This window comes from Psittacula echo, assembly GCF_963264785.1.
Source record: "Psittacula echo genome assembly, chromosome: 12".
Classification (NCBI taxonomy): Eukaryota; Metazoa; Chordata; class Aves; order Psittaciformes; family Psittacidae; genus Psittacula; species Psittacula echo.
The window spans coordinates 4,843,557-4,870,994 of record NC_137747.1 but is presented as its reverse complement, the minus strand read 5'-3'; the positions used below and the strand labels follow the sequence as shown (position 1 = coordinate 4,870,994).

The window sequence follows — 27,438 nt, the reverse complement described above, 5'->3', positions numbered from 1 at the left end:
AGATGATGGGGCACACCAGAGATGTGCTGCTCCATGACAAAGCATCAAGGCACCAAACCTTGACAAAAGCAAGCTGTGCGTTGCACTTCCAGGGCACGCAGTGAACACAAGCATTGCTCTGTTCAGGAGGTTGTTCGCAACATAACCCAGGCAAGCAAGGCCTCTGGTTTCTGAGCCCCATGTTGAAATCATACAAGTGTGTGTTTGCCACGCTAATTCGTCCACTCATATGGCATATAAGCATAAGTATAGGCCAAACAAGATGTTGTGTACTTGTGTGCAGTGATCACACTGCAGCATATATCAGGAAATATTCAGTTGAAAGGAGGTATCCTCACTTTCTGTAACCCTTTTGGGACACTGGGGAGAAAAAAAGTTGCCCAAGGTCACAGATCACAATGAAGTTAAAATACAAACTCTGAGCTTTCCAGGGCTGAGGTTTTTCTCTCAGATGCGTTCTGTTCACAGCGCAATGCTGGCTAAAGAATAGTACCTTCTACCTCCAGTCCCTCTGGAGATATTGTTGTCTAGCACTCTGGAAAACAGGTATTAAGGACAGGAGGACTGACAAGGGGGTAAGGAATTAACAAATAAGGGTATTAGTGTGTTTGCAAGTTACTGCCTTTCAGAGCCATCCCTGGAGGTTTTGTGTTCTGGGAACTGTTAACTCCCCACCTAATGAGGGATGCAAGCTCGGCTGATCAATGAATCCATAAGATGTTTAAAAATCTCTAACACAGTCCTGATATGCAGACAGTGACAAGCTGTGCATTCATCAGTTGTTTTCATATGTGCACAAGACATACCTCGACAGCATTCAGAGTGAGCATAAGCGATAACAGAAGGTGCTTCTCCACGCTCCTCAGGAACAGCTTGTGTTTCACAAGGAGGCAGCAGAGGCTTTCTCCAAGCCTGCAGTACTGTTTCAAGGCTGCATTAGCTCAGGCTCCTTCACATGTGGGTACAGGGGTCTGGTCCCACCTGGAGGCAGGTTGTGTGGCACAGACTGACCTAGAGATATCACAACAATAAAACCAGTTCAGTTTCCAGAGCTGTGAGGGTTGGCTGAGGTCTCACAGGTTTGACTCAGTTACAGGCTGTATGTGCCACACATCATATCCCTCAGAGATCCTAGAGCATCATTTTGAAAAGTCAGCAGATGTGAAAACTGGGATGTGTTCCCACTGCAGACATCCACTCCAACAATCTGGTCCTCCTTTGCAGCAGCCCAGATATCCTGCCTTGATTCCCTGCTCACTAAGATTTCAAAGAAATTCTGCAAGAATGAAAAATTAGTCTTGTAACCAAGCAGTAAAACATGGTCCATGTTCTGCTTTAACCAGCTTCCCTGTGTTTCACCCAGTAACACGATAGGCTCAGCCGGCGGACTATGAGGTAGCGTCTCACCAAGTGTCATGGTATTTTATTAAGTTAGAAATGTGATAGCTACTGTTGTCACACTTCAGTGTACAGAACAATTCATTCACAAATGAGAAAAACAGGTCTCTCCACAAATACCTTTCCCCTGACTTAATGCCCTGCATCATACAACTGAAGTGCAGTGGGCTGCATCAATATTATCCCAGCATGGCTCACAACAGCCATTGGGAGGGGAGCTTAAAAATAATGGGGGTAGAGGGGAGAGAGAGAAAGAGATGTCAGCAGAGATCTGCTATTCAGCCTCTTGGCTCCAATTATATACAGAAATACACACCCCAGTTATAGGTTGATAAGAGGACTAATGGGACAAGAACGAGATAAAATTGTGTCTTTGAGCATTATCTCAAATGCTGCAAAAAATCTCATGATCATGAACAAGAACTACCTGTGACATTTTGCCATTGATAACAAATCTGGTTAATTGTTTGGGGGATGTTTTTCTTTTTTTGAGAGGGGCTAGTTTAAACTATCTCATAAACTCCTAATTGTGTAAAGAAGGTAAGACAAATTCTGTGGTTTACAGAATAATGTAGAGGTGAAAACTAACTGTACCTTGGTTAGCTGCAGTTGTTCTGACTTTGGAGTCCTGTTGTAGCGAGTGCTTTTTTCTTCTATTGAAAAATCAACCAGAGCAAAAGATAAGAGTTCATCAGCTTGAATGAAGGCTTCCTGTCTTGTTCTAACCTGCAAGGGTCATGGAGAAAGGAGATTTAAGGTGGTGGGAGAAGCTTCCTGTTAACTCTTTCTAACCTTAATGCTAAGACTAGAAAAGAGACCAAAGAAATAACATTTCTCAAATTTTTGAGGCAGGGCCTCCACCATTCAAACAATGAAGAATTTGAAAGATAAGATCTAAAGTACATGCTTCATGCAGGCTGAGCTCCAAGTATATATTCTGGTAAAGCTTCCTGTGCATAGATTTCCTCATTACTGACACACATTATTCCTTCACTCTGTCTGTGGCTGGGGCTATGAAAGGCTGCCGCCTTCAGTACTTCTGTCCAGCTTCCCTGCACATCAAAGGAAGCTCAGCCCCCTCAGAACAAACAGGGAAAACACTGGCAGGACAGGCGTCTCTGGAAGGTTCTTTGGGACAGATCTCCCTGTGTAATTATGTGGGCATACACCTCCTGTCGAAAGCAGTATTCTCACAGGGGGACAGGCTGCCAAATCTCTGCCTTATCATGCATACAAAGTTTAAAAACCACAGTTTTCCTGGCAAAAACCCAAGCATCTCTTTCCCTCCTGTCTGCATAGGAGGGAGTTCCACTTACTGTAGTATTCAAGAACTGTTTTGCCCTTAGATAATGGCAGATCTCACATACACACTCTCTGTCTAGTCATATTTTGTACAAGTGCTGTGTGATGCTTGTTCCTAACAATTAACTGGCTAGACTATGCCAGACAATACTAAGATTTTATCTTCTTAATATTATGTTAAATGCAATTTTTCGTTATGTTCTTTCAGGGTTTTTTTCCAAAGCATTTACTTACTGTGTATTTTTTTCCATACACTTCTCAGGACTGTGACCAGATCCACATAGATGATGTATCATCAGATGATAACGGTCAGGATCTAAGGTACGGGACCTCCAGGCTGGAAGCTGCAGGTCAGGTAGTCCCCAGCTGTTTGAAAATAGGAGGGGGCTGGTCAGTGATGTAAAATAACATTCTCAGTCATGCACTCTCTCCCTTTCCTGGCTCCATGCTGTCTGCATTAAGCACACAGAAGCACAGAATCCCCTTTCTTACATTAATATGCCTGTTCTTACTGTCAAGCCCTGACTATACTGAGCTTTGAACCATTCTGGGAAATACATTTAAAATTAGCTTGAACTCCAGTCAGTCTACCCTAGTTTCTGATGTGATTTGGCCAGCCACTTAGTGCAAGTATGGCCAAAATCCTTCAAAACCATATTGAAAGGTTTCCCACTGCCCAACCTGTAATACATGGGCTCGGCAGTGAGATTTCTGGACTTTGCCATGCCAGAGTTCTGTCACTGGTAGAAACTTGTACCAAAATTGCTCCAGACATTATTATCTAAGTTAGACTATCATGTACCAAAAAAATACTTCTGTACAATTACGTCACCTTTACCAAAGTGTTGGCTGCACAGTCATAATAATTGGCACAAGAATTAAATGGGAAGAGCTCATATAGAGCTTTATATTTTGTTTTTATGGCTGTTGATTATGAGAAATGGGTGCAGAAACAGCACGGAAAACAATGAAGTGTTTTAGGGAAGAGACTTTTTCTTCTGTAGAGAACATCTGAAAGATTTCTTGCTGTAACTGGACTGCAAGTTTGTGCTCTGCAATGTACTGAAGTGGCACATATCTATTTAGATCCTTTGCCTCTAGTGGCCTGTAAACAGGTGAGGCTGGATACTTGCTCAGCCATTGATTAAAACATTACTTTGTGGTTTATCTCAATCGGTGTACTTCCCTTGAGTGAATAAAAAAATCCACATGCTAACAACACATCTTGAATCCTGTGAAAAGCCCCTCCCTAAGTGGTTTTAGTTGTTTCAAAAATACTTCTCAGCTGCTTTTGGTTTGTCTGTGTGGGAAATGAAGCTGAGCTGACTGCCGTATGTTAAGCATAATAACTCCTATCTGGATGCTCTAATGCAGAAATAAAGTGGCATCAGGGCTCTCTAGACGGGGAAATTACTGTGCAGTAAATCAGGATGTGAATGTACAAGCACTGGCTACTCCTCCAGTGAGGTATCAGAAGCAGTATAAGCTGAGATAACTTCAAGCTACACCTGAGGATAGGTCTGCCCCCCTCAGCCTTTCTGTCCCTTCCTTTGCTCTGGTTCAAGCTGAGTTTGTCCAGATCCACTGGGTCTGTGACCTGATCCGACCAACTGTGCCCCATAAGCTGCAGCTGCCCTCTTCCATTGCAGCTCAGTCTGAGACCTGCTCAGATCATGAAACCCATCCTGATGCTGTCATCCAGCAAACATTTGAAGCTGACATGAGCTGGTACTGGCTCTTTCCATGCCCCGCCTCCCAAAGCAGGGAATCCAGATGAAAAGCAACTTGTTTTTTTAGTTCTATTATCCTTTAACTGGAACAGTTCCCTGATCTGATTCACCTCAGTGCTGAAGAAGTCTTTGTACCAGCCTGTGCTGGTACAAAGAAAGGGACATTGAGAAGGACTGAAGACAGGAGCAAATGCCTGGTAGAAGGCAGGATTGCTTCCTTCAGAGAAACTGCCTGTTTAAGGTGTTTGTGGAACTGACACTTGCCCCAGTTCATTGTGGTAATTACTCTAGAGTTCCTTTGAAGCAACTTTAAAACTCAGTTTTAAAACAAAAGTAAACAAAAACTGCACACATTGCAGGCAGTTAAGGCTCCTTTAGTTAATTCCTTAATCTTTTTCCTTGATCTAATTTGCGTTCAGAGCCTGTGTAGCCATACAGCCAAGCAGTAAAAGGTAACACCAGGATTTTCTCCTTTAGGATGTATTTCTGCAGTTCCTTCAGCAGCCTGGGCAAGAGGCAGGTGAGGAAGTTCAGTGACCTGAGGACACGCAGATGTTTTGTAGTTCAGAGAACTGGCAGGGAGTGCTGAGTAACTTGCACTGTGTTTACAGTCAGAACACCTTTTAATCTGTGCTAGTAACCATGCTAGAGATGAACTCCAGTCCTGCACAGTGTGTCCTGAGTGTACCGCTGGTGCCACTTGTCTTTACATTTCTTTTCAACTTTTTCCACTCCCTGCTGGCACTGTATAGACTGCAATTTACTGACCTCTCCCCTTCCCTCCTCCCTTTCCCAGCACATATAACTTCTCTGCAGACGGCTTTCACAGTTCCACTGCCAGCACAAATCTGTGTCTGGGCTCCGGTGTGCATGGAGGAGTTGACTGGATGAGGAAATTAGCATTCCGCTACCGTCGGGTCAAAGAGATGTACAACACCTACAAAAACAACGTAGGGGGTAAGTGTTTCTGGCGAGGCAGCAAGCTTGCCTTTCAACTCCCCAAACACTTCTGACCCTGCTAGGGACATCTCTGGAGGAGGTGTAGTAACCAAGAGTACTGATAGGAGTACTTAACAGAGAGCTGAGCAACTGTTTCAGCAGTCATCCTTAAAGAAGGTTCTGCACAGGATTTGCAGAAGATACGCTAAAATACCTGGTTTAGTGGTTCAAGAGGGACTAAGTGTGGGGCTTTATTTTGTAATTTCTTAGGCAGGAAAGTGACCTTCTCCAATTTTCCAGAATGCTTAGTAAGCAAGCAAACAGTTCAAAACTAAATATGCCTTTTGTTTTCACAGCACACGTGGGTCTGAAGGCATTCTTGTATCATAACTACTTGTTTTCAACTCCCCCAAAACAATACCACCAGATATCTTCCTTCCTGTCCAGACAGTTCTCTCAATAGGCTGCTCTGCTTACCTTTTAGGACATCAGTGCCAGGTCTGTGACTAGAAAGAGAAAGAAGCAAAACTCAGGTCTCTATCGCCACAACCAGGTTTATTTTGGTTGGAGAAGCCTACCCACATGTACTGGAAATTGTGCATAGCTTTTCAGGAGAAACAAAACCATCCTGGCTTCAGGTGCCTCTCAGCTCAGGCCACTACCTACTGTACACAGCTCTTGCATCTCTTGCTCACTTCCCATGGAAGTTCTAATGAGGCCCCACAGCCTGTGGGTGACTGATACTATTCTGCTGGAGAGGAAGGAAGGAAGCTGCAGTCAGGCTTTGTGTCCCTCAGGGCAACCTTGGAGTGGTGTGGCAGTGGGCAAAGGGATCAGCCTGCACCAGAGATAAGAGAAGGACAGTGGGAGAGTGAGGGTTCAGAACATGGACAGGAGCCCCTTGGCATTCTACATACAAAGCCATGCAGCTCCCTTTCGGTGCTTCTGCAAAGATGCTTTCCCTGGTTACAGGTTTAATAGGAGCTCCTAAGAGGGAAACCTGGCTGCAGTTAAGAGCAGAACTGGAAGCGCTGACTGATCTCTGGCTCACACATGCTCTGAAGGCGCTGAATTTGATACATTCCCGGTAAGAACAACTTAAAGAATTGCCTACAGGCTTGATCCAGGATCTCCTTTGGTTCCCTTTATTCCCCCCCCCAAACAAATCAAGACACATTTATAGTGACTTTGCTGGCCAAATCTGTGGAAGCTTTGTCTACATATGTTTGGCAGTCCTGAATAACAAAGGGTTGGGATGAGCTTGAGATGGTGACCTGAGCAAAAGAAGTAGTTCTTTTCTTGCCTTTCATTGGCTGCCTCATCTGTGGCACACTTTTCATATGAGCAGATTTACAAAAGAGTAGGAAAGGGAGAAAAGGGTCTTTTTATCCCTGAACATGTTCACTCAAAGCACAGACACTACTACATAGTGTTTAAATTCCCACAAAACAGCTCCTGGCATGCATGCAGTAAGGCTGCGTCACGCTACTAGTTTGGTTTATGTTTTTTTGTTCTTCTAAGTTGCTCAGAGACATTACCAGTATTCACATTATCTGCCTCTAGCTGCATAATCTCCCAGGGGCTTGGGAACTTCCAGTGGCAAGACAGGTTTGCTTCCTACCATCTTTCAGATTAGAGTAAAAGAGAGAAACACAGACTACTACTTCTACTAACTTTTGTTTTCCAGGCCTAACTGTGTGAATGTGTTGGTCACAACAACTCAGCTTATACCAGCTCTTGCTAAAGTGCTTCTCTATGGACTGGGCACTGTCTTCCCCATTGAAAATATTTACAGTGCAACAAAAACAGGTAAGAGCAAACTAACTTAGGCCTCTCCAAAAACAGACTGAGGTTTTGTCCGCAGGTCAAGTCAGGCACATCCATCCAACCCTATTGCAACAAACAATGTATGAGGTATTTTTCTAGCTCCATGTATAAACAAATAATAAAAATAAATATATAATTCTAATTCACATCCTGACTGCCCACAGTTCAGCCAGTACAGACTGGGGGAAAAGAACAAAAAGGAAAAAAAAAATCAAAGTCTTCCAAAGAGTTTCCATGGGGGAATGAGCCTGAAAAATATCCACCACCTTATGGAACATACACTGCTTGTGCGATGCTCAACTACACCCAGCTAGGAGCAAAAAAGTCTGGTTGGACCTGTTACATACGGGAACACCATCTGGATCCTCTTACTCTTGCAGAGGGGTCAAGTGTGCTGGGTGAGCTTGAAGCTGCGCAAGTAATAAGTACTGGTAGGGTTGGCTTGGGGCCTTTTTGTGTTCTGTTCTTTCTGGTATAAGTGTTAGAACCTCTGAGGTTTGCATTTGCATATTTTGACTGCAACCAGAATGAACAGAAGAGGGCTCTTGAGTGTCACATCAGTCAACCAACTGCGGGTCTAAGCAGTGCATCAAAATCACAAAGCTAACAGAAAACTGGCAGCACCTGAAAGTCCTTGGCTGATAAAGAAAATGCTAGTAATTGTCTTGAGATATAAACAGTCCATCTCAGATGGAGATTCAGTTAGGTTCTAATTCCAAAAGAAAACAAGGAAAGTAGCAGCAAGTTCAGTTAGATCCCAGCTGCAGTTACAGCACCTGAACGTATGAATACAGCCCTGCTGTATGTGTTTAGATAAAAAAATGTCTTCTCTTCTGTTGCTTAGGGAAAGAGAGCTGTTTTGAAAGAATAATGCAAAGGTTTGGAAGGAAAGCCGTGTACATTGTAATAGGAGATGGTGTTGAAGAGGAGCAGGGAGCAAAAAAGGTACAGTTTGCGGATGTCATGCTGGGTTCTTCCAAGTTTTCATTTCAACGAGCCTTTCTTTACTTAAGCATTTAATGAAGCTCCCTCCATTTGAAACAAATAGTTTGCAATTGGTCTCATTTTTTAATATGCAAAATACTCAAAACCTCAGGAGAAATTTCATACAGTAAATCCTCCCCACCTTGGCAGCTGTTGCTGTTTCTCAGGTAGTTGCTGTGTCACATGTTCCTGGAATCATTCTTACTTAATAAAGATGGCTTTAAACATATGAAAAGGAAAACTCCAATGTGTGATCTCAGATCCGCAAGCAGGTGAATTTCTGATCTACATATGTTGCTTTTGTAAGTTCCGAATTATTGGAATTAGTTTTCAATTACTAATTATAATACGCATCTACACATACATGTGTTTATATTTATGACTCATGGAGATCATAGGGTGTAACATCTTTAGTGTGAACAACAAAAGGACTAGTACTGTATTGCTGCCTTTATCAGTGATCTGTGGATCAAAGTGATTAATTTCACAAGCACAGTGAGAATGGGAAAATGTACTGAATACAAAGTAGAACAGAAACTACAAAAGCAGCATGGTCAGCATGTTGCTTTCAAGCCCTCAGTAGTATTTTGTGCTTGCTGCCGAGATGTGGCCTGCTGCCATAGATAGCCTTAGAAAGAATTAAATGGACTAACCTGGGCTTCCAGTTGAGTCTTCAAGTCATTAGTATCCAGTCATTGGGAAATGAGAACTGGAGTTTTGGATACCGGTTGAAGCTTCTTTGCTTTGGGTAGACTCTAAGAGGAGAAAAGCTGGAACCTCAGAGCCTAGAAGAGATAAAAGCAAAATCTGAGAACACCAAAGCTTGCAGTCTGCTTACAGTGGCTGGGGGCACACAGCCAGAGATAGAGCAAGAAATAACTTATGCCATACACGTGGAATATCAGTGTAGGAGTCATGGAAACATGGAGAGCAACAATCAAAGGCCTGAAGGAAAGCCGTCAGGTACATCAGCTGGATTGTACAACATTAGATCTGGACAGCCAAAGTTTTTATTTCCAGGAGAAACCTGCCTGAAATCTCCATTTATTTGGCTTTACAAGGACAGGAATACAGTTTGTTAATGGCAAGCATATTTGCAAGATGTCTTTGTGCATCCTAGGTCTTGCGCTTCTGATGTGCCTGCAGAAATAGGATTGAGCTGCATTTGCTTCAGGAGCATTGCACATGAGTTGAGATGCAAAAACTGACTGCATGAGTCCTACCTGCAGCAAACTGGTTAATTTTTAGTAGGCACAATGAAAACAACAATACCTGTACCCACCTTGTAAAGCTAGCTAAACCTGCAGCTGGTTCTCTAGTTCATGAAGGGTTAAGGAGTTGTCAGAGAAGAGTCCCAAATGCATGACTGGGAATGAAGTGATAATAGCCTGCTGCTTTTGACAGCCCAGTGCCATACTTCAAAGGCAGTGGGTCAGTGAACATGACTGCATCAAAGGCTGCAAGGGCTCTCTGGCTCTATGAAGAAGTGGCAAGGTTCAACAATCCTCTATGCCAGGATTTCAAGAGCCCTCTTGCTTGTGTCTCCTGGCCTAAGCAGCTCTCCCATTAGCAGAGCACATTCTTTGCTGGGCTGTCACCTCCTTTGATTGATGACAATCATTAGTCAAGGCTTCTACACACCTGAGCTTTACACACACACACAAAAGGGGGGGCAGGCAGAGCCTTTCACTGTTTTGCCGACAGCACTGATAATATCTCCATTTTAGTGGCTCGTTTTTCTTCACCTGTCTGATGAGTGATAAATCTGTAAATGCTGAACAACAGGAGGGGCTGAGAGGCCAAGTCTTCTTCCTGGTTAAGAAAGAAAAATAGATAATGTAATGGAAGGGATTTAATAACAACCAGAGCAGGCAGAGGTAGAAGGAAATAACTTTTCCCCATAAAGTGAAATTGCAAAGCAATGGAGTCCAGTCACTTCAGATGTGTTTGCTTGCTGTCTGCACACTGATCAATAGCTTGAAGGAAACATTTGTTCACTGATAGGCAACATAGCGGAGGGAAGCTTGGGTTGTGTTTAAACATTAGAGGAGTGTAAATAGCCACTCAAAAATAAACATCTGGAAGCACTGGAGGTTTTCACACAGGCAAAAGGGACACATACGAGAAAGGCACAGAAGCACTTACTAGGAAGTACATATTCTCTTTGTCCAAAGTATTTATCCAGAAGCAGCACATTTACAGTGGAATTTTGGAAATACTCAGAAGTTTTATTGCCATGCTGGAAGGGCAGTAAGCTCTGTCAGTTAAAGCTTTCTATACATCTGTTGCTGCACACACATCACGGACTGTACAGAGATGGGTATTTTGAGAGGAAGCTGAGAAAATCCCAATCTCAAATGTTGTTAGAAAATCTTAGTGCAGAAATGAGCTGTGTCTCATTGATCTAAAGCAGAAGTGCTTTAACTATTTTGGAGAAGAAACAAATCCAGCTCAAACTCCAGGCTCTCCAGAACATTCCAAGAGAAGTCGTATTTAAGGTCTAAAAGCAAGTTCTAATTATTTTCATGTTATCTCTTTGCAAGCTACTACAGGGGCTTAATCTATTGCTAATGACTGCAGAATGGTGTTGTTATCATGTTTTCAGAGAGCTGTTCATACCTTGCCAGATTACACTTCCCACCTCAGCCCCCTGCCTATCACACCTTCCTGTGAGGCAGCAATGAATAATTGATCTGAGCAATGATGCCAGTTCCTACATTGACAAGAAAGGGGCTATGACCTGCTCTTCGAGTTAATTTGGACAGGGAATTCTTAGGAAGCATTTTGCCTGTGTGGGATTTTATTCTTTTCTTTACATTTTTATAAATTTGATAACTTCCTTTTATATTCCTCATTGACTTGTCTGTGAAACACTGACAACAGCTTTCTCTGGTGATGTTCACCTGAACCTCTAGAACTACTGCAATTCTAGAAACATTCCTAATTAATCCATGGGAAAAAAGAATAGGAGAGTGAAGTTTAGGAGCTAGTACCTTCACAAAGTCCCTGCATCCTCCAGCATCCCTGAAGCAGGGCACTCCTAACTTGTGGAGGATCTGTCTTCCCCTCTGCATAGAAAACATGTCAGCAAATAGAGACTTCCCCCTGCCTGCCTTCCTGGCCTTCCTGACAAGCCACTGGCCCAAGTACTAAGCTTGTTCCTGAGTGTGCAAAGTAAGAAAGTTGTTTTGATCTCAGTATTAAACAAAACCCCAAAAATGCCCTCTTTTGGTTTCACTCTAGCACAACATGCCATTCTGGAGAATCTCTTGTCACGCTGACCTGGAAGCTCTGCGGCACGCCTTGGAACTTGAATATTTGTAGCAGACCCCAACATCTTAGAACTGTGAGGGCTTCACTCAAACTATGGCATCGTTTCCACCTATTCCTCGAAACTTTCTTAGTGCAAAAATCCCACAGCAACTGCAGTTTTTCTGTTTTTCGAAGGAGAACCCTTTCAGTGGAAGCCTTTAAGAACTTGCAGCCAAAGAACATTGTATGGAGTCCTTCTTCCTTTGGGCAGAGGAAAAGCCTTCAGATAACTCGCTGGGGGAATCCTGCAGTTAAATGGTTAAGCTGGACGCATAGAGCTGTAACTGCCTTTTTACCATCAGCACCAAACACTATGAGACTTGGGTCTACTTGTCAGTTTTCTTGCTTTTGAAGGGGGAAGAGGACACAAGAAAGGAGTCTCTGCACAGGACATCCATCAATGGGACCTTCTGAAAGAGTGAAATGGTTGATTTCTTTTTTTTTTTTTTTTGTATTTTTTTAATTTATGAACTAATCTCATTACTCTGGTATTCAGCTCTGTACCTGTGGTTTTCATTTGGCTCTTTGGGGGGGCGGGGGGGGGAAGTCTTACCATTCTAAATTAATAGTTCATGTCTCCAGAGCAAACTGGGGAGAATCATATTGTGTACATTAATAATAAGGACACATGGTCCTTGGTAAGAACTGTAGCTGTGCTTTTAAATCTTACATAGATGGTATGTGGACTGTGCATGTGTCTACACGGTGCCTTATGCTGCCATCTCGGTTTGGGGAGCTGGGGGTAGGGGAAAAAAAGTACCTTGTGATGAGTGAAAGGCGTTGAATAAAAACATGTTTACATTTTGGGGGACTAGCTTACCTGCCTTCCCTTCTCTCCAGCCGCTCCTGGACCTAGAGGTGTATGTAGGATACATCCTCCTTGTTGCAAGGTGAGGGTAGGCTCTGAACAGAGCACCTGGGGGGCAAACTGGAGTCTGTGGCCAGAAACTCTTATCTGTTGGTGAGGCAAAGACTGAAGAGAGCCGGTGACTGTGCCTGCAGGACAGAATGTGGCCACTTGGTGAATCTGACTTGTCCTGCAAAGGAAAGTAAAGGGCAAACAAATAACTGCAGCTGTGCATATTTATTTTTATGTAAATAAATGCATCTACAAGTAAGCTTCAGCTTTAGGATTTCTGCTGAGCTGACCAGTTCCCTCTGCTGTCAGAACATTGTGATTCTGTGGGCCTGGATGAATCTCATTCACTTTCAAAACTGCTCATCCTTGCTTGATGGGGAAGGATCAGAGCCCCACTGGAGCAAGGTGTTGGAGAGAGATGCAGCAAGTAATACAATCCCTTCTCTCTCATGTGTGAATCAAGATCAAACAAGGGGGGGGTTACACAAGTCACAAGTGTGACACAAGTGTTACACAGCCCAAGTGATGCTCCGAACGTCCATAGAACATTCACCTCAAGAAACAGATTCATTACTAGAGCTGAGAGGGGATTTTCTGCCAAACTCTGAATGTGTTGAATGATTTTCAGTAACCGGTAGTTTTAAAAAGCTGATTTCTTTCACTCTGCCACACTGTGTTCATGCTCATTACCAGATTCCTGTTCCGCCAGTGCTTGGGACTGGTGTAAAGCTCTGGCAGGTCTCGCAGCTCAGCTTGTGAGCAGCAGTTCTTGTACCTACCTCCTGTGAGCCACCCTGCATCTGCACAACCACTCCTTTGGCTGAAGCCTGACGCTGAGTCACACCATACCCCTGCTCATCCCTGCATCCTCCTCAGGTGAAGGGCTGAAACAAAACACCCAACCCCACATTGTCCTTGGGGTCTCTGCACCCATCTGCTGTCAGCTGCCTGGGAAGTCATGGAGTGCAACACAAAGTTAATGTAGCTCTTACCAACTACAGAAGCCATTGAGATGACACGCTCCAAAAGGGACACGCTTCTTGGGTCTGGTCTTCGAATTTGTATTTGCTCTGTTAAACCAGAACCTGGATCTGAGCTGTTTTTGGAAACAGCTTGTACAAAAATCACGCTTTGCCCTTGCCCACCTTTGAATGGTTCAGATGCAACAACAGAACACAGCCAGAAAACTGCAAAGAAAGAGTTGCAAAAATACACCCATCGCTGGCGATGGAAGAACACGTCACAGGCTCACTGGTTTGCCCATTTCCTGTAGGGAGTTTTTCCTCTGGTTCTCCTGCCTGACCTCCAAAGGGCTGCAGGGCTACTGTAAGCTGCACAAAGCAGGAATGGAGCTGTCTCATTCCTGCCCCAAGTGCCTCCTTCCTGCCCCAGCCAGCTGTGGTTCATGAGGTGCACTTCAAAACCCTGCAGTCACAGCCCTCTGACCAGACTAGCCCAGATTCTCCACATTTGGCCATTATCCTATGGGGTGTACCAATGACAGCCAAGGTGAGCACAGCAGAGCTAACACTGAGCAAGTAGCTGAGTGGTGGTTTGTATAAAATGCATTTTTTAAAACGGAAGCAAGCAAAAAATCTCCTTGTTTCTGAAGTGCTTTGAGTTGAGGTGCAGCTCTACAACCATTTCATGAACTAGACTCCATGATTCCCAGAGAAGGGGTAACTGTTCTGAGGGACTTTAGTCCCATATTTCCACCTCTGTAATGGATCAAGCGCTACACTCAGGGGACAGCTGAACACAGACAGTAGAACCCACGCACCCCTCTGCCCTGGCAGACCTGCACCGAAGAGGAACTTGGGAGCCTGTGGCTCCGGATGGACTGCATTCCTCTTGGCTGCTCCGTGCTCCTCTACAGCTTATCCACTTCCATTTCTGTGATTCAAGCACTGAGCAGCTGATTCAGTGAGCACCAGCACAAGAGGTGACAGCACAGCTCACCCTGCATGCAGAGACCAGCCACAATGCTCCCATCTGGGCACAGCACCCTCTGCAGCCCGGCAGTGCTTGTGGCTGCACTGGTCTGACCATCTCTGCCTGGCTCCTCAGACTCCCCCACCAGCGCCAGGCTCCTGTGTTGAACTCCATCCAGAGCAAGCCAATGCTAACGCTTAACCTCAGAGGACCCCCAGCGCTGCAGGAGCTCCTGCCTGCCCAAGTTACACTAAAGCTGGGAAAATGCTGCCACCGTTTGGCAAAACTTTGGAGTTGACTGGCCCAGAGGAGGAACACCAGCACTCATCTGCCCTCCTTCCTGAAGGCTCAAATGACAATGGAAGATAATACAGAGATTTCTAAGCTCAAACTCCAAGTTAATTTTGTCTCCAAAACCAGAGCAGTCTGCAGTGATAACTCACATGCCTTTCAGAAGGTTATAATAGAGGATGCAAACCCGAAGGACATCCTGTGCCTGTAGTTGAAGAGGGAAAACAGGTTTCCCTTGGATGGGATGTGGCCAAAGAGGCTTTTAATTGTGTACAACGTGCTACCCCTGCCCCGATCAACTCCATACCCCATCACCAGCATCCCTCCATGCAGCCAGACAGCAAAAGGACGGCCATCCACTCAGCCCAGGACTGAGCCTGGTATCTCAACTGAGGAACCTGCACTGTCAGAGGTAAAAATTCCAGAACCAGCACAGGATATTTTCCCGAACTTGGTTCCAAAATAAACAAGGGACACACTCCACAGGGAAGAGGGAGACTCTAGACACAAATGGTGGATGCAGCTTATGCCTAGTCATAGTATTCAATCATATATTAAATAAAGTTGCAGCCAATCTTTTACATTCACATCACAGTCATCTCCTCCCATGATGTCCAAGCTGCAGATGCATTCTTCCTTAGCACAAAAACAATCCTCAAAAACACAGTTAACTTCGTACCATAACTAGCCAAAATACACAAAAACTGTAGTCACCAGAAGGTCCAAGATGGTACCTTGGATCTTGACCTGGTAACTCTTGTTGGGAATTATATATATATGTAAATATATACATTTACAGAAATGTTTACTAGGGTTTGCTTATCTGTTATTTTACACAAGGAAAGAAAACAGCTCTTTATAGAAAAACCAATGCCCATAAAACAAACAAACCAACTGGTTGGAACAGGCTCCCCAAAACCACGTGGTTTCCTGTAACAATTTCTGACTTGGCCATCTCTTTCCTTTTTCCTCCTGACAGAAGAGCTTGTTTCAGTGATACCAGGATTCACTTTACACAGGGAAGGCCAAGACATCATTCCAAGCTTTCAAGATTTGTGCTTTTCTTTGTTGGAACATCAGCTGGTTTACAAGAGCATGTAACAAGGTAACTACAGGAGCAGATACTAAGGACAACATTCGCAGTAGGATTCTAAAGTCAGCAATTTCCTTACGTCGCTGTTCCTTCCAGCAGATCATTCAGACACACACAACCCTCTTACAGGGCTACAACCATACCCACCACCAAGTCCCCATTTCTAACCCACAAATACACCCTATAAGACGTGTGTTGGTGCAACCCCAACCAGAGAGTGAACAGATGTGACACAGCAAGCCCAGCCCTTTGCAGTTGTTAAAACTGACAGAACATGGATGTCACTGAGGTTTGTACATAAATGGCTTCTATTTACTGACTGCCCAATGCAGCTGAGGCTCAAAGGTGCCAACACAAGTGAAGCTATGGAGGATCTGCGGGCTGCAGAACTGGACGTTCACTCGGACTGGAACGGAGCTGGAACACAAACCGGTTTTCTAAAACAGTTTAATAAAGGAATGGTGATGTTTCTTGGAAAGTGGGAGGAACCCAACAGGCATTGTGTGTGCCACCTACCTGAGCCACAAAGAAACACAACTGTCAAAAAAGATATTTAAGTTTAATACAAATTTTATACAAAGAAAATGTGAAAAAATACTTCCATATGCTAAAAGCAATTATGCTTCACAAATAAGGCCAGCTAGGCTATTTCTGACACAACTGCAAGTCACCAACAGTCTGTTCTCACTTTTTTTCTTCTAATATTTTTCCCCCTCTAATGTGGGTTCTAGCTGGAGACTGTACAAACCGCATTCTTTTATAAACAATGGGAGAAATCAACATGACTAAAATGTACAACAGAATGTACTGGAATGATATCATACAATTAATTTTCTCATATACATACATCACCTTTGCTTTGTTCAATGCTTTCGTTTTACACAACATACAAAATGGTACTACAGTATAAGTGTAACAGACAGCATTTTCATGGGTTACTTCCTCTCATACTGTACTGCTTCATGCTTACATAAAAACATAAATCCCGTCATATAAATAATACATGCTCTGGCCCAGCATCGAAAGTCCTTTGCCCGCCTTTCCCCATCCATGTTTTTCTCCGCACCTGGTTCTTGTCCAAAGTCCTTTGGGAGGATTTGTACAAAAAGAAAACTGAACTGTGAAGCATAGGAACAAACTTTTTTCAATCTTTGCTATCGATGATCAGACACTGTGTTACACCCAGCTGGCATCACCTCTTCCAACTTTTCTGATACTACATTGAATGAGATTTCAACTTAATTTTAACCTGTAAACAATACAAATTTTAATGTGCTGTTCATTGTAAAAAACAATGTAAATCTTTATGTATTTCAGGTCCACAGATTGGAAATGTTGTAATTTGCCCAATACAAGTAACTGAAAAAAGACTCTTTTCGTCACTTGGTTGCTCAAAGAAATTCTACAAGAGTTTCAAAGTGCAGAAATTGTTTTCAATCCAAATGCAAATCAGATTGTTCAGATCTCATGATCACATTATTTGATGCGTAACGGCAGTTTCCCAAGACCAGTTTTCAGCGTCAGCTTGTGATAAGGCTGTTTCAAACCTTCCTTTCCCAACTCCAAATGCTCTTTATAAGTTAAAGTCAATACAAATATAAAAAGGAGATGGTACTCTAATGACATCCACAAATTGTACATTATTTACAAAAGAAGCATAGATTTAATAGGGATCTTACCTGTCCTCAGTTTTTCTAAGCCAGCGCTAATGCTTTACATTAATGTAGTGTAGTTACTGCTTTGTACACATATACAAAGCTAAAGTCTGAACCTTTGAGGTTAATCCAAAGAATTGTGTTTATTTTTCACATTTCTATTAGATCTATTTATTCCAACAATTGTATGGACTTCTTGTTAGCAGTTAGACTCTTCGTACTTGGACTGGCATTGTGGTCTGAACATACTGAACTCCAGTTCGCATTGCCACTGTCCCAGCAGAAGGACTTACCGCTACAGGAATGGTCTGTGGATTAAAACCAAGAGAAACATATCGTTATGTTATAGGTCACAAACTTGACCACAGAGAGGTTTCTTTTCCAGGGGAAATCCAGAACAAGCTCCAATTGTGTGCATGAATTAATACCTTTATTACCGCAGCATTACCTCATTCCAGGGTAGAAAGTAGTGTGTTACTTTCCTGTAGCCAGGAGTTATTCTGTATTAGGATTACTACTACATAACTACAGGGACAGGTGGTCCTACGGGTACTGTACACACTCTGTCTGTGCTTGGAGAGTTTGGTTTTCATAGTTACATCCAGTTCTGTGTTTTCCCAAAACTAATGCATGGGAAGAGGAAAAAGGGCTAAGAAAATCCTTTGTCATTTGAAAAAGTTCTGACAAATCAAACTGGAGTACAAAAATACCCTTGTTTATAAGTATATTCTTGTTACACATTACTTCAAGATTTTTTCCCCAAAACGAACTCCCCCATGCATTCAGTCTACACAGAAGTAAACAAAGAACATCCATCTGAACAAAAAAGTACTTAAGTTAACTTTTGCACAGATCAATAGCAAAAACATCGGCATCACTGGGAACTGTCTTATACACCCTGTAAAAATATTAATATAGAATAAACTTTTCACTGCCATCATACAGATCATGATTTATACATCTTGACAAATGACATTTCAGGACATCTCTACAGGTGGCAACTGGTTCTACAGATGCAGAGACAAAGGCACGAGAATGTTAAACAATCTGGTCAAGGTCACGTCACTCTGGAAGATCTGGAAAAGGATTTATTGGATCTCAAGTCTGCATCTTAACCTTCCTCCAAAAATGTGAGGAAGTCTAGAAATGTCTGTACCATCCAAACTGCAAGTATGTATAGACACAATTCCAGTGCTGCACAACTGCATCCGTTTCAGTTCACAATATGTTGTGGAAGAGACAGGAAGTGAGATCCTGAGGAATCTGAAAGGGATGCACAGATCTTCCCCCTGATGGTAGTGTGACATTCCAAAGAGAACATGGAAGAAGAAATACAAGTTCATTGAAGCCCAGTGTTTGCCCACACTGCTTTTAAGAAACCACGTTAGTGTCTTGATGGTATTCAGCAGGGACTGTGAGTATCCCTACTGAGATGGGTTGCAGCCTAGAGTGCGTATCAGCTCCTTTGTGACAGTCTGTGCCTTCCAGAAGCCTACTCATCCCATTCCCTGGAATGCAAAGATGATGAATTTGTATTTTTACATTATTTTAACTGCAGAAATAATAAAACACAAACATGGAACCAATTTGCTAAATAAATTAAAGATTACTGCCATTTTGCAATGATTTCAGATGTGTACAGAGGGTTCAATGGAAATGGTACCCAGAAGATACACAGGAAGTTGTTCAGAGGAGGAAGTTCCTAGTTGGACACAAAGTGCAAACTGAACCCTAAAGAAGCCACTGTGTAAGTTACTGTTAGTACTACAGGTGGGGAAATTCGGGTTGCCACAGTCACCTTTTAAATACACAACTACACAATGAAAAAGTTTCCATTCTTACAGCGATCAGGACATGGAATGTGCGAGACTCCTTAAGTGTGTTAAGATCATTCCCTGAGAGGTAAATTTTCCACCTCTGCCAGTTTTACACATATGTACATTTTGCATACATATTAAACATGCACTAAGGTTTAAAATTACTTAAATTGCACGTGCAGTCATTAGAATAGAGAGGTGTCTGTAGCTGTGCAAGACTAATGCAAATGTGTACAAAGATTTAAACATGCACAAATAAAGGTCGAAACCTTTCAGACACTCCAATTATGCTTTACAGAACTCAATACACTTGAGTATTACAGAAAACCAATGAAGGGAACTGCCATTTTTCTGGGTATTACACAAAACCACCTTATGATCTTACAACCTCTCAGCTACTCACAAAAAAAGAAAAGCCTAATGTCTTTGATGTTTGCTGTTTGAGTTTAAAACACACATAAAACCTTGTTGTTACAGTAATTCAGTCCAAGCAACTTCAGGCCAATGCTGCAAAGGTGCACAGTGCTCTCAGTTGAGACAAAAGGAGTTGAGTTAAAATGCTCCTAGGAATGTGAAAAGTCATGATCCCCACGAACAGCAGTAACATTTGTGTGGACTCTAATGGCTATGAAATACTGTGTGTGTGCATGTGCGTGTATTCATACATACACACACAGAGGCATGTATCCTGCAGCTGGGGGAGCTGTGGGGTGTGCACAAGGAGAGAGACAGAGTAACTTCCATTGCAAACCAGGCCTCATGGTCACAGTGTGATTAAGGTACACTGTTCCAGTGGTTCATAGTTGCTTTATAAATCATCTCACTTTAGTCAGAAAGGGAAACGAAGTTACATGTTGGCTTCTCTGCTGACACCAGCCCTGAGGCAGAGCGTATTGTTCAGCTTCTGGGGCAGGATCAGCATGTGCCTCCTAGTAAGAAGGGTATCAGCCCAGTTGCCACGCTGACTCCAAGGTGAGCTCTGCCGAACATGACCAGTTGAAATTATGGGATATTCTGGTGCATAAAATACAAAAATGGAAATCACTTCTGTCCCATCTCCTGTGGGAGACACCAGGGAGTTCGTGTCTCCTTGGTTACGTCTTTGATGGAAAAACCAGTCTGATTCCAAGGCTATTTCTTGTAATTTTGTAACATTAATGTGCAAGGCTGCATGGGAGATACACCACTGATGAATGCACATTTCCTTTCAGAGTTACTGAGATGTCACAGGAATATCAAGCATAGCTCAGAAATAATTAAATCTCTTTAGGATACAATAGACAAAAAGATATTTAAAAGATATTTAAAATGTATTCTATATATTTACATTGATGTTGTGGCCAAGTATATACATGAAACGGAGAGATAACCAACATAATAATGTTGTAAAGTGGAAGTCTGACTGCCCTCAGTGCCTTCACTATACTTAACGACAATTTCTGAATCCTTGTAATAATGAATGACGAAATGAAAGGGTGGAATGTTGCACAGCAAAATTAGACATTTTGCACTGCAAGTTGAGACTATACCAGTGAATTCATCTCTTGATAGAACAGCAGACGGAGACAACCCCCCAGAAATACTGAGCAATTTTAATGCCAGGAACACTACTACTGCAGACTTGAAATGATGATATTGTACTTACAATTGTGGGTTGAGTAGTTGGAATATAGGTGGTGGTCTGCGGTACCTGGACCAGTTTTATAGGCTGGTTGCTTGTCACACCTGTTGCTATCTGCAGAGACAGCACAGGCAACCTCAGTAGAAGTCTCACCTTTTACATAATTTCCACCTAGTTGTTATTATTATTAGAATATAAAATTCATGTGGGATGTTTTTGTTTGTGTTAAAAATTTGCATCTTAATGAATTCACAGGTTACTGCTTTGTTAATAAACTAAAATTCAAATTATGAACATGATCAAGGCATACAGCATGATGTTTCAGGTAGAACATCTATGTGAAAGCAATTCCAGATTTGTGTAACTGGAATATTCCCTGGCAAGTGTTTTAGGTAACTGATTTTCTCCCATCCCCTATTTCCCCAGTAATACAAAGGTTGTGCTGCCACAATGTGTATGAACACTGACTGAGCCAGAGTTTAACTTAACCAAAGCATCCAGGTGGAACAGCACATCCTTTTTCCCTCTACAAATCTGTTTCCCAGGTTACTCCCTTAAGATGACATGTCAAGCCCAGAGACCTAACACCAGACAGTAGCAAAAGTGTCAAGAAATGAACACAGCTCTCTAGATTACTATGCTTCCCAATTCTATAGGACTATCTCAATGAGACATCATGCTGGAATCACAATACTACAAAATTAGTTTGCTTTTAATATTTTAAAAGACAACAAGGCTCCTACTGATGTGGGGGATCATGTGTAAGGGTTTGAAGGATCACCATCCCCCCCCTAAAATTTTTCATGTCATAAACCTTGCAAGGGCAGAAGAAAAACGATGCTGAAATTGCTAATAGTCAAGCCCTACCTATAAAGCAGAATCTTCCCTATAAACATTTTCTATATATTCAATGTTAAGTCCCTTTTATTAGAGCATTTGCTCATCCTTGCCTACTGAATACTATCAGAGTAGATGCTGTGGAGGGTTTCGTAACTGCTCCGTTAACTGTAGATCCAGGTGAATTGTTGTATCAGTGTTATGGAACATTGTGGTACCCTAGTGGCAGTCTGTTGTGATAAAGTAAGTTGATTTGAATGCAGGTCTTGAGCTTGGCCTCTGAACCCCCAGGCAAGAAGGGCTTGGAAGTGCTGCAGTCAGTATTGCTTATCAGAAGGCAACTTGTATCGAAAGATCCAGACCAGAAGCTACACTGATGGGTCCTGGAGAGAGAGAGAGAAAGAGGTCCAGTCCCCTTTGGCTGGAAGGATGAGTCAAGCCAACACAAGGTTTTATCAGGAATGAGTGAAGGGGAAAGGGTGTTCCCAGAGGACAGAAGGAGATTTCTTTTGCCAAGATGAAGAAAAAACCCCACAAATTCCTATCTGACTCCCCAAATCACACTCTTTGAAATATGCAGAATGATCATTAATTCCTGGCTGATCCAGGGAAGCCTTTAGGGGCAGGTTTCAGAGAAATCTTACATATTGCTTTTGACTGAAGTGACCACAATGATACTCACTGTAACACTCTCTTTGCTTTTATCAGCTGAACCTTCTTTTTCCTTAGGGGTGCTGGCTGTTTCTGTGGGTGTAGGCTGCGCACTTGAACTGGGCTGGGATGATTTATTTAATGTTTCTGTGCTAATTTCAGTATCTGTTTCTTGCTGTGTTGCAGTAGCTAAAAATAAAGGAAAAAAAGAGAAAGTAGCCACAGCTCCTGTGTACCAGTCCACAGGCACGTCACACCCATGCAAGTAAAGAAGGTTGAGTCACAATGTATTCCACCCACCCTAACCCCTCGCTGTGGAAGAGGCAACCCAGAGCAAGATTACCTGACTGTGTGCAAGATTTCATGTGCTCGGGCCAGTGAGCTTGTTGGCAGGGATAGTCGCAGTAGCTAGTATTCCAACAGCAATAAAAAATGGCCTCTTTCTTGCAGTTAGCGCACCACTGCTTCTTTTTAGTTTCATCTACTGCTTGCTGCTTTTCCAATTCCAGCTGCTTCTTCACTTCAGCGATCAAACGATCCCGTTCTTGTTCTAGACTCTGACGCATTTCAGCCATCGTCAGTTCTACTCAAAATGCAAAGAAAGAGGAAAGAGGAGTTTCGTATCTTCCGCCCCGAAGAGCAAGGCACAAAACAATAATTTTCATGAGTTTAAAGACAAAATGAAATTAAATCAAATTATTCCCTGAGTTAGGGCATCTCTCTGTTTTTATAAAAACAGAGACTCAACAAATGTAAGTCTTCCATCTTCTTTTCTTACTCCAGCACCATGGTTTTTACCCTTAACTATTACCTTCCATTTGTTTAACACTGTAGTTTCTAGATGACCCACAATGGATCTGAATCCAGGTGTACTAGGTACAGCATAAACACAAAGAGGATATATGCAGCCGCTGCTAACATACTTTGGTGAAGACATGGAAACTAAGGTAACTTTGTTCACATACTCAAAAGGTGTCCGCTACCATCAGCACAGCACATTATGAGAGGTTTTCTGTCCTTCACTGGGACAATCTGCAGTATCATATGATGAAGACAATACATACTACAAGCATTTGGATTTTCTATTTAGGACAAAACATGACACACTATTTCGGGCTGCCATTTTCATACCTAGATTATGCTTCATTTCTGAGAGTTCCTGTTGATGTAACCACTGAAGTTTTTCTATCTCAATCCTCAAACGCCGTATCTAAATGTTAAAGTATTAATAGTTAGCAATAACAAACAGGGTGCAGTGTATAATACGTAGTTATTATACAGAAAAAGATGCCCCAAGCCAAGAGCCTGATCATCACTTACATCAAGGCCCTTTCGCATCAACATGAGGACAAAACCATTCATAGCAAACCCCAAACTAGAGCCTGAAGCACTCAATATATTTGTTTGCTAGATTTGCTTACCATACACAGTACAGAATTGTTGGAAAACAAAAAGCACTTGTGTTAAACTTGCTCTTGCTTCCTCTAAAATTAGTTGAGTCTCAAATTTCTCTGACTGGAATCAAAAACCTATTCCTCAGTTTTGTTTGCATTTATTAGTATAACATTTCATTTACTGTGTTTTCTTTTTAACTATATGAGGCTTAGGAAAGCAAGTTTTTCATTCACTGTGGATTGGGAATACAAATATCATTGCTCAACATTGTGATTTCCTTATTTTATTATAGCAAGCAAACAAATCATCACACCTTTAACTCTGAACACACTTAAAAGATACTAAGTTATACCTTTGGAGAGAATTAAATGCAATGGATAACATTGCATTAAAAATGCAAAAAGTAACTGTACTCATAATCACATCACTGGAATACACTCCTGAACTAGAAGTAAATTCAAATCTTTCTCTGGTGGACAAATACATGGTTTAAAGAAACGATACTTGCAAAAACCTACTTCATTTCTGACTTTAAACAAGGTGACACAAAATCAAGTCCTCAACAGAGGCTTTAAGGATCTGGGCCCAATGGTTTCCTGCTTGTCTTATAGAGCCCATCGTTACTTCTGAAACAGCATAGAAATCAGAATCTCTACACAGTCTCAATATCTAATACTTTGCAGGTACAGTTATATGGTACTTTTATATAGAAAAATACTTTTTGCAACTTTTAGTTACAATACAAGCAATATTGGTTTTCAGTCTTACACTAACCTCAGCTATTGTACTTCCAGTAGTATTTTTTGACAGATCATTATATATTTCAGTCATTGTTCCTTTGATTGCATCCATCATCTGAAAGACAAAATGAAAAATAAATTCTTTGATATATCTATTAAAATAGATACCCACTTTCACTTCCTTTCTCCTACTCTAATGTGAGCTCATATTACTATCAACAATGCCCCATATCTCTGTCTATTTATCTGGGTCTACTTTTAGAGGAATATTTAGAAGGTGGAATGCAACACTTTTGATCAGGACTTTTATTCCTAAGTGTCCTCAACTGGTGAGCTGCTTCACCACTTTCTTTTGCAAGAAATTGCTGTTGATAAATTTAGAAACAGAAAAAGACACAACCATGAGTTTGGGAAACTATAATAATAATAATAATAATAATAATAGGCATTTACTGACCACTGACAATCCCACCAACACCATATGGTTGAGTGAGAATACTGAAAGTTGACAGTTAGGATTAATTCTGGTGCTTTTAATGCCAGGGTACTCAACTTTATTTCCTTATATAGCATTCATGTTGATTTTTGAAAGATCTATGAGAGTATATAAAAGGCTAATGTCCCATCCCTCGCTGTCACTATTATGATACAAGTATTACACCACATCTTCTCTTTAACAACTTAGCTTCTCTCTTAATATATGCATACACACTTATGACAAGTTACCATCTGATGATGTGTTTTAAAACAAGTGTTTTAAGTACATTTTTGTATATGTGTTACAGGACACATTTACTGTAAAGATGATGCTGAGGAGACATCTATACCTGTCCAAAACACAATACAATGTAAATAAGCAGCAGCAGTGGCAGAATGTGAGAAGGAGAGGGTCTGAAGTGTCTGAGCAGCTGAACCATATCTTATACATACTCTGGCTTGGAAGGGCAGCATTCAGCCAACTCTAAAAAGATAGTTTGTCACTCTTGTGTTGAAATCTAGCTGTTCCTATCTAGTAGAATGAACTTGCAACATATGACAACCTGAGAATAACATTATTTCAGAATCTAAAATGTCAAAAATGTGAAAGTTCACTTCAAAATAAAATCTCAATTAAAACCTTGCTCAAGAACTTACTTTGCTAGTGTATTTAGCAATATCTGCAGCCACATCAGCTGAAGCTGTTGCAATTGGCAAGTCTGTATTAACTGAGGAAGAAAGTGTACTTGCAGATCCAGAACTGGTAACCATAGAAATAGGTTGAGTACTTGTAACCAAGGTTATAGTGGATGTGGAAGTGCTCTGGGTGATCTCTTTCTGCTGCACAGCTAAGAAAAGAGAACATACAGCAGATAAATAACAGAAACAATTCTGAAAATCAATAGGCAAACTTCTAACTTCAATGTGTGCACCAAACCAGTTGAAAGACATTATTTATAGAATGGTGACAGTTAATCATCAATTTTATAGTGCCCAGCCACTGAACGTGCACATAATTTTAAGGTTTAATGGTAATGAAGCAAATACATCTTTGACATTATTTTAGACTGACCAACACAAAAGTCTCCCACAGATCTGTATTCCTCCCGTTTTGGGACATTTCCATATCTCTTCCTAACCTCTCAATTTGGAGAACTCCCAACTAATATATGTATGAGCATAAGTTAGACATTGACATTTTCATCTGGCATCCTTTAGAAACACATTATTGAATTTCTTTTCTTTCTCCTTTGAAACAAGATTTAGTGAGCCCCTGCTGAAGAAAGCCTACTCTAGTAATAAAATACTTCCTGTCAGTATTCCCATTCTTTTGTTATTAATGCTACTAATTATTATTAGCGTTGCAACATGTTTAGTATACACATATCCAGATCAGCATTAGCCCTTGCTTGGCCAAAGAGTAAGGAATGCCAGCTTAGATTAACCCATTAAAGCAAAGAAGTTACTCATAGATTTAACTTAAACTGGGTAAAAAAATTTTCTCATCTTTGGTCAATATTTCAAATAATCTTAAACAATGGATAATTTAATATTTTTAAAAAATACCTTTTCAGACAACACTTTTCAATCTATTTTTAATGATTCATATTATAAAAGATGTCTTCATTGCCAATATCCTCAAAACAGGAATTACTGAAATAAAGTTATTTACCTTTATGCTTATGTACTATGTTTTTGTTTATGCCAATTCAGAATCCAAGAAATCTCTATATTTTCTACTTTCATTTGATATATTTCTAGAATACAATAGTTAAGGATGGAACATTGCTATGATGTGCTCAATAGTAAAGATATTGCTAAAACAAACTCATAGGCTGAACGTTTAAAGTTCAGCCCATATTATCAAGCTTTTACATTGAAGTATGAGTCTGTTAAAAAAACAGCTTCACAGGTTTCACATTTATTTTTCTCACTGACTCTTTCTGTATTAAATTTGGGCAGTCTACATGTACAGAGATAACACTTCTTCAGCAATTCTTACATGACAGTCACAAAAGTGGTTTGGGACCAGAGAAATGTATCCCTGGTAAAGGTTTGTATGTGACCCATTACCTACACCTTGTTCTGTCTGAAAGTACTGGCTTACCAGCAGTGTTAGCAGACTAGAGAACGTCTTTTCATCAGGCACACCAGTAAAGAGTACTGTTTATTAACTTGGACTTACAAATGAAGCTAGATTTACATAAGTTGCTGTTTTGTGAAGTGAAGCAATAGAAGCATGGGTTTATACTACCATGTGCCTACAAATAGTGACACCTCCAGCAATAGAATGGTAAGAAAGCAGTTGTGTAAACATTCTAATGTTACTGTTTGCTCAGTAAATAGCATCAAAGTATTGTTAAGAGTTAAGCAACAGGGATTTCAAAGACAAATGTAGCCTGGGTAATTTCACTGTTGTCAAATTATACTCCATGAAAAACTGAACAGCTCGGCTTCTTTATCTGTGTCAGGTAAAAGTAGATCCAATTTGCAGATATTGAGGTGATAATGGTAATCATGCAAGTGGAACGGTTAATGGTTTCGTCATATAATCCAGAAAATAAACCAGTTCACTCTC

General features: G+C 41.5%; 2 protein-coding genes across 14 annotated transcripts in view; one reads left to right on the top strand and one right to left on the bottom strand.

The window, feature by feature from the left end:
- EYA2 (EYA transcriptional coactivator and phosphatase 2) overlaps window positions 1–11,504 on the top strand; it is a gene marked incomplete at both ends in the record, with an annotated part of 87,736 nt that extends 76,232 nt beyond the window's left edge. For both annotated transcript variants that reach the window (XM_080627737.1, XM_080627736.1), the window contains 6 exons: window positions 2,963–3,021; window positions 5,227–5,387; window positions 6,342–6,456; window positions 7,057–7,178; window positions 8,041–8,141; window positions 11,424–11,504. In XM_080627737.1, coding sequence (XP_080483863.1) covers window positions 2,963–3,021; window positions 5,227–5,387; window positions 6,342–6,456; window positions 7,057–7,178; window positions 8,041–8,141; window positions 11,424–11,504 — 639 coding nt within the window. The remainder of the gene's footprint in view (window positions 1–2,962; window positions 3,022–5,226; window positions 5,388–6,341; window positions 6,457–7,056; window positions 7,179–8,040; window positions 8,142–11,423) is intronic.
- A 4,701-nt stretch (window positions 11,505–16,205) lies between these two features.
- The window catches only part of ZMYND8 (zinc finger MYND-type containing 8), a 50,921-nt gene continuing 39,688 nt past the window's right edge, over window positions 16,206–27,438 (bottom strand). For 6 of the 12 annotated variants that reach the window (XM_080627818.1, XM_080627826.1, XM_080627825.1 and 3 more), the window contains 6 exons: window positions 25,518–25,708; window positions 24,418–24,498; window positions 23,380–23,458; window positions 22,592–22,831; window positions 22,280–22,437; window positions 16,206–20,874 (listed from right to left, as the gene is read on the bottom strand). In XM_080627818.1, coding sequence (XP_080483944.1) covers window positions 20,677–20,874; window positions 22,280–22,437; window positions 22,592–22,831; window positions 23,380–23,458; window positions 24,418–24,498; window positions 25,518–25,708 — 947 coding nt within the window. In that variant the 3' untranslated portion in view covers window positions 16,206–20,676. Of the gene's footprint in view, window positions 21,981–22,279; window positions 22,438–22,591; window positions 22,832–23,379; window positions 23,459–24,417; window positions 24,499–25,517; window positions 25,709–27,438 lie in introns of all 12 variants that reach the window. The other 6 variants (XR_013957864.1, XM_080627827.1, XM_080627822.1 and 3 more) reach the window with 6 other exon arrangements.